The 7,332-nt window shown below is 40.2% G+C and overlaps 1 protein-coding gene across 1 annotated transcript in view; it reads right to left on the bottom strand.

Moving 5' to 3' along the window:
* Positions 1–531: 531 nt before the first annotated feature.
* Positions 532–7,332, bottom strand: part of LOC131987825 (4F2 cell-surface antigen heavy chain-like) — a 10,314-nt gene continuing 3,513 nt past the window's right edge. Inside the window, exons 2-8 of the mRNA XM_059352699.1 lie at positions 7,228–7,332; positions 5,775–5,948; positions 5,116–5,213; positions 3,724–3,866; positions 2,678–2,993; positions 2,426–2,485; positions 532–993 (exon numbers count right to left, since the gene is read on the bottom strand). The exon at positions 7,228–7,332 is cut by the window's right edge and continues 86 nt beyond it. Coding sequence (XP_059208682.1) covers positions 646–993; positions 2,426–2,485; positions 2,678–2,993; positions 3,724–3,866; positions 5,116–5,213; positions 5,775–5,948; positions 7,228–7,332 — 1,244 coding nt within the window. The 3' untranslated portion in view covers positions 532–645. The remainder of the gene's footprint in view (positions 994–2,425; positions 2,486–2,677; positions 2,994–3,723; positions 3,867–5,115; positions 5,214–5,774; positions 5,949–7,227) is intronic.

Genomic DNA, 7,332 nt, shown 5'->3' with positions numbered 1-7,332 from the left:
TAAAACATGCTGCTGCAGGTGGAGCTGCTGCTGATAAAGTCAGTCAGTTGTCTGATAACATTCTGGTTTTATATATAAATAAATATAAATGTGGCCACCAGTGAGACAGAGCTTTTGTGTGTCTCTGCTGCTCTCTGCAGGTGAAACTGTGAACTTCACTCGATGGTAAAACTGTCAAATCCATCTCATGGATCTCTTTACTTTAACCTTTTCATTTTTTGAACTGCTTTATTTTTTATTGACTCTTAAATGAATTTACACGTTATTGATCTTAAAAATGTAGCTTGCAGGAAACACATTTAATGTATCTGTTTGTGCACTTTAGAATATACATAATAATAATAATAAACATGATCTGATAGTTCATGTTTGGATCTTATCGATCCGTGTTTTCTGACACAGCGAGGGAGGTTTACCTCAGAAAATATTGTGCAGGATTTATATTTAATGTAGTTTTTTATTAACACGTAGTTTGTCCTGAAAACTCGTCTTTCTAGATCAAAGTTCTTATTTATTCAGCGGAGAACAAACTTGTCTGAAAAAAGTGTTTCTTTTGCTTTTATTTTTCTTTGTTTCACACAGAGAACATGATTTATGTTCATATTCAACACCAACAAACATTATATGGGAGCTTCACCACGGACTCTATCCCGTGTAGGGAAACCTGAGGAGCGCGGCCTGCCCGGGGCCGAGCCGCAGCTCCGTCAGGTCCACGCCGCTGTCTGCGGGCAGAGCGCTGCTGTTGGTGCTGTGGACGACGGTGGCGTGCCGCGGCAGCGCGGCGTGGCTCAGCGGCAGCGCCGCCGCCTCCTCGGCCCAGTTGAAGGCGGCCAGGAAGCGCGGGCTCTGGTCCCAGACGCGCAGGAACGCCAGCGAGGAAGACGAGTTGAAGAGCAGCACGAAGTCTCCGAACAGCAGCGAGCGCTCCTTCCCGCGCAGCTCGCTCACCGCGCGGAAAAACCTGCGACAGGACCGACGCTCCGCCCGCTCCTCCTGCACACAGACAGAGTATTAATACTAATACTACTAATACTAATACTACTCATACTAATACTACTAATACTAATGCTACTAATAATACTAATACCAAGACTAATACTACTGCTGATGCTGGTACCACTACTACAAGAGACAGAGTATTAATACTAATACTACTAATACTAATACTACTCATACTAATGCTACTAATAATACTAATACTAATACTACTGCTGATGCTGGTACCACTACTACAAGAGACAGAGTATACTGTTAATACTAATACTACTCATACTAATACTACTCATACTAATGCTACTAATAACACTAATACTAATACTACTAATAATACTAATACCAATACTAAAACTACTGCTGATGCTGGTACCACTACTGCAGAAAAAAAACTGCGACAGGACAGACGCTCGATGCCCGTCAATATATCCTGTTAATACTAATACTACTCCTACTAATACTTGAACTACTACTACTAATACTACTACTATTGCTGCTGGTACCACTACTACAAGAGACAGAGTATACTGTTAATACTAATACTGCTACTACTACTACTACTACTACCACCACAACTTCGACTACTGCTGCTGCTGGTAGCACTACTACAAATAATAATACTGCAGAAAAATCTGCGATAGGACAGACGCCCCGCCTGCTCTTCCTGCACAGAGACAGAGTATACTGTTAATACTAATACTACTAATACTAATGCTACTAATAATACTAATACCAATACTAATACTACTGCTGATGCTGGTACCTGCTCTTCCTGCACAGAGACAGAGTATACTGTTAATACTAATACTACTAATACTAATGCTACTAATAATACTAATACCAATACTAATACTACTGCTGATGCTGGTACCTGCTCTTCCTGCACAGAGACAGAGCAATACCAGCAGATGGAAAAAGTAATCAGATTACTTTACTACAGTACATATTCTGCAGATTGTTTTATATATTCCAAATATATCATAGTATTAATAATATTGATGCATTTTAGTCAGCAGTGTTTTCTGCTTCATCACAGAACACTTCTACTGCTGTGATGTATTACTCCTACTAATACTACTAGATCAGTACTAAAGTACTGTTAGTGAGTAAACTGCTGCTGATACTTGTACTACTATCACAAGTACTGCTGTTTCTACTGCCAACACTACAACAGCTGCTAGTTCTGCCACTAAAACTACAAAAACTGGTACTAATCCTGCTGTTAGAGCTGCTGGTGACATCACTACTGTACTACTATAGTATTGCTGGTACTTCTTACTTGTACTCCTATAGTATTGCTGGTACTTCTTACTTGTACTCCTAGCTGTACTACTTGTACTGACTTTTATTTAATTTTCACTCAGTTTTCATGTAGTTTTCAGTTTAAATAAAGATTTTTGTGACGTGTTTCGCTGATGATGCGTTTGTCTACCTGCAGAGTCCCGTTCAGCTCCTCGTCAGAGTCCCAAAGCATTCTGGGAAACTTGGTGTCCTTTAACACAGAGGATAAGAGCTGAAGATCAATAGCTGATCATCAGTTATCACCTGATATTATACATAAAATGTTTGTCTTTAAATCCACTGGTGAAGGATCTGAAGATGCCGTGCCAAAGGGTCGTTCTTGTTTAAACACTATTTTATTATTTAAGCTAAAAACAGATATAAAGTATAAATGTGTCGTCACCTCGTCCATCAGGCCGATCTCGTCCCCGTAGTTCAGGACGGGCGTCCCCGGCAGCGTGAGCAGCAGCAGCTGGTGCAGTTTGACCAGCGCCGCTCCCACCAGCGAGGCCAGGTGACCCTCGGCCCGCCCGCCCAGGCTCCACGCCAGCTTGGTCTGGACGTGGGACGAATACAAGAGCTGGACGGTCTGAGCGCGCTCCGTGGCGTCCGTGGCGCCGGAGCCGAGGACCCGGGAGATCAGCAGGTCGACGCCGGTGGAGGAGAGGAGCGAGGACACGTCCTCAGCCGAGGAGCGCTCGGTGACGCCAATCAGGACTCTGGAAACACATTTTTCATTTTCATTTTTTTCATCAGTTTGAATTAAAGCTGAAATTTGTTTTAATCCTTTGCAAACATGATGAGATTCTAAGATCACCAGAACAATAAATAAAAAATAAAACAATGAATTAATGAAATAAATGATAATTCATTCATTGATAAATATGACGTAAATGTATCAAAATGAATGAATAACTAACTTTAGGGAAAATAGGGAAATACAAAGGGGAATAAATAAATACATTTTAAAAGAAAAAAAGAAAAAAGGGAAACTAAAAACAAAAAAATTTAATAAATAAATACACAAAAGGGAAAAATAAGGAAAGTAAAGAAATGGGGGCAATACATAAATAAGTATATTTTAAAATGAATGTTTTAAAAAATATGTTTTGAATAAAAAAACTAAAATGCAAAACTAAATGTATATTTTATATATTATATTTTTAATACACCTTTGTCACATTTCATCAACTAATTAATGCAAACATGTATTTTAAATATTATCTCTTAGTACATTAAAAGGCATTTTAGTTTATTTATTGATTATTATTGTTTAGTTTGTTATTTTGGCAGTTTTTGCTCCGTGTGTGCTTGTTTTCAAGTATTTCAGTCGTCTCAGACTCTGACTGACGTTTGGCCTTTCAGGAACAAGATGTTTGTTGGTTTCTGGTGTTCTTGTTGACCTGGATTAACTGGACCTGGTCCCAGGTGTCCCAGTTAGTTTCTGACCTCTTGTCGGGACGTTCCTCGGTCCCGTTCTGGATGATGGCTCTGATGTCGGTCCACAGCGACGGCACCACGGCGGCCACTCGCTCCACGCCCGCCAGCTGCACGCCGTCCACGCCTTCGTTCATCCAGAACACCAGAGCAGACTGAGGACACACGCTAGTGCTGTTAGCGCCTCACACAGGTAACCATGACATCAGGTAACATGACATCAGGTAACATGACATCAGGTAACATGACATCAGGTAACATGACCTCAGGTAACCATGACATCAGGTAACATGACATCAGGTAACATGACATCAGGTAACATGACATCAGGTAACCATGACATCAGGTAACATGACATCAGGTAACATGACATCAGGTAACATGACATCAGGTAACCATGACATCAGGTAACCATAACATCAGGTAACCATGACATCAGGTAACCATAACATCAGGTAACCATAACATCAGGTAACCATAGCGCCCCCTGCTGCCTCACACAGGTAACCATGACATCAGGTAACCATGGCATCAGGTAACCATGACATCAGGTAACCATGACATCAGGTAACCATGACATCAGGTAACCATAACATCAGGTAACCATAGCGCCCCCTGCTGCCTCGCACAGGTAACCATGACATCAGGTAACATGACATCAGGTAACCATGGCATCAGGTAACCATGACATCAGGTAACATGACATCAGGTAACATGACATCAGGTAACCATGACATCAGGTAACCATGACATCAGGTAACATGACATCAGGTAACCATGACATCAGGTAACCATGACATCAGGTAACCATAACATCAGGTAACCATGACATCAGGTAACCATGACATCAGGTAACCATGACATCAGGTAACATGACATCAGGTAACATGACATCAGGTAACCATGACACCAGGTAACCATGACATCAGGTAACATGACATCAGGTAACCATGACATCAGGTAACATGACATCAGGTAACCATGACACCAGGTAACCATGACATCAGGTAACATGACATCAGGTAACCATGACATCAGGTAACCATGACATCAGGTAACATGACATCAGGTAACCATGACATCAGGTAACCATGACATCAGGTAACATGACATCAGGTAACATGACATCAGGTAACCATGGCATCAGGTAACCATGGCATCAGGTAACCATGACATCAGGTAACCAGACATCAGGTAACCATGACATCAGGTAACCATGACATCAGGTAACCAGACATCAGGTAACCATGACATCAGGTAACCATGACATCAGGTAACATGACATCAGGTAACATGACATCAGGTAACCATAGCGCCCCCTGCTGCCTCACACAGGTAACCATGACATCAGGTAACATGACATCAGGTGACATGACATCAGGTAACATGACATCATTTACTCACCTTTAGCCTCTCAGCCACGTTGGTCACGCTGATGTTGGAGAACCAGGGTCCAGACGTCCCCTGATAGTTTGGAGTCAGATCCAGGACCACAAAAATACCTGCAGAGAACTTTCACTTTAGTTCTTGTATCAGCGACGTTACATTTAGTTAAACCAGTACAAGTACAAGTATACTTCTGAGGTACTTGTACTTAACTTGAGTATCTCCATTTTATGTAACTTTATACTTCTACTTCACTACATTTATCTGACAGCTTTAGTTACTTTTCAGGTTGAGATTTAACATAAAAAACATGATACATTTGAAATAATTATGCAGAATATTAAGTAGTTAAAGTTAGCCCTACCTTGAAAACAGTAAATTAAAGCTTTCATAAATGTGTCAAAAATAATAAAATAATAATATATTCGGACAATCTGAGTAGGTCCATTCTGCATAGCGAATACTTTTAGTTTTGATACTTTAAGTACATTACTTTTGTACTTTTACTTCAGTAAGTTTTGAATGCAGGTGGAGTAATTTCACAGTGTGTATTAGTACTTTAAGTGCAGTAAGGGATCTGAATACTGTTTCCACCTCTGAATGTTAAACGTTGGGACAATGTTGATATAATTCTTGTTGTTAAGATTCTTCACAGGAAGTGTTAAAGTGTTTCTCACCCTTCTTGTGCGCCGCCTGGACGAGTCCTCTGAACTGCTCCAGGTTTCCGACGTCCGAGGAAATCTCCTCGAACCTCAGACTGACGGCTTCGTCGGCCGGAGCGACGTGGAGCGGACCGAGCAGCAGACCTTTGACCTTCAGCTGAGCCAGAGCGCCGATCCTCTGCTCCACACCTGCCGAGCAGCAGGACAACATTCAGGATTCAGGATTATTGGGAAGGGAAGTTATTGTAGTGTGAGCTTTAGTTACTTTAGGGCCTTAGTTTTTATTCTTTTGTTCATTCCAGAACACATTTCCTTGAAGAAATCAAACTAAATGTAGGAAAAGTCAGAAAATGTCAGGAAAAAAAAAACATTTAGAGAAACTCGAGCTGTCCTTAGAAAAAAATGATCATTTTTGTTGTATTTTTTCAGATTATTTCACTGTAAATCACTCAAGACAAAGTACTTTCATCTTAAAAACAATCAAATCTCCACCACTCATGCAGCAAACATCATTTTAGTGTTTCATGTAAAATACTTGGAATATTTTAATATTGTGTTATTATAAAAGAGACTATTTCAATTTTAAGTCTTTTTTTTGTCCAGGCCAGGGAATAAAGTTGGCTGGAGTTAGGCTGTTTTAATAAGATATCATTCTCATTCAACTCTTCATGTATGCCTTTTTAAAGATTTTTTTGGGCCATTTTCAAGGCTTTATTGACACGTTGCCTCTATGGTACGCACTCTACCTATTTATGCCTGTTATCTTCCATTTTCTTGTACTTTATTGTTGTACAAATATGATTCCTTCATCGTGAAAACCTTCTTGGCAACGGAGACTTTGAACTGCAGCTGTTGAACGCTGACAGAACAGCCGATGAAGAGAAAACATCAATGTTTCTTTATTATTTGTCACAATTCAGATCCTCTTTTGTCTTAAAATACAGACAGAAAACATGCAGAACATGTTGATCTGTGCAGACAGGAAGCTGCTGACTCAGCTCTTTGTGTTCCTCTGACTTCTGTTCAAACTATTTCACTTCTGCTGTTTTTCAGTGAAGGTTAGTTTCAGAAACGACGTGTATAAAAGCTGCCTTGGTAGCTGCTTTTTAACGTTTATGAATATGAACTTTAATTTATATAATACAGAGTGGCTTTGTGTCTTTATTATGCAGATAAACAGAAAAGAGCAAACCCTTCCACACTGCAATTAAAAATGTTTCATTACAAGAAAAATAAATTTGTGGTTAAACGTGAATTACTGAAGAGCAATACTTTTGAATTAGACTTAGTTAGTATTTTTAATCAAAATATTTGTTTATAAATTAATCTGAAAGTTTTTTATTTAATAAAAAACGAAACTTTCTGGTTTTCAATTAGAGACGAAAGTTTAACTTCAAGCTGAATTAGGACACAAAGTGACTCAGAATAAAAAGAATCTCCCAGAATGCCTTGCGGCAGGCGTTCTCACCCTTCAGGTTCTGGGCGTCGCTGAAGGCCTGAATGTTTCCGATCTGGTACAGCGGGCCGCCGTTCCACCAGCTGGTGGCGGGCAGATCTCTGCAGCGAGGCGCCT

The sequence above is a fragment of the Centropristis striata genome, chromosome 16 (assembly GCF_030273125.1).
Source record: "Centropristis striata isolate RG_2023a ecotype Rhode Island chromosome 16, C.striata_1.0, whole genome shotgun sequence".
Classification (NCBI taxonomy): Eukaryota; Metazoa; Chordata; class Actinopteri; order Perciformes; family Serranidae; genus Centropristis; species Centropristis striata.
Note: the sequence above shows the minus strand (reverse complement) of the source record. Positions and strands in the feature narration are given on the sequence as shown.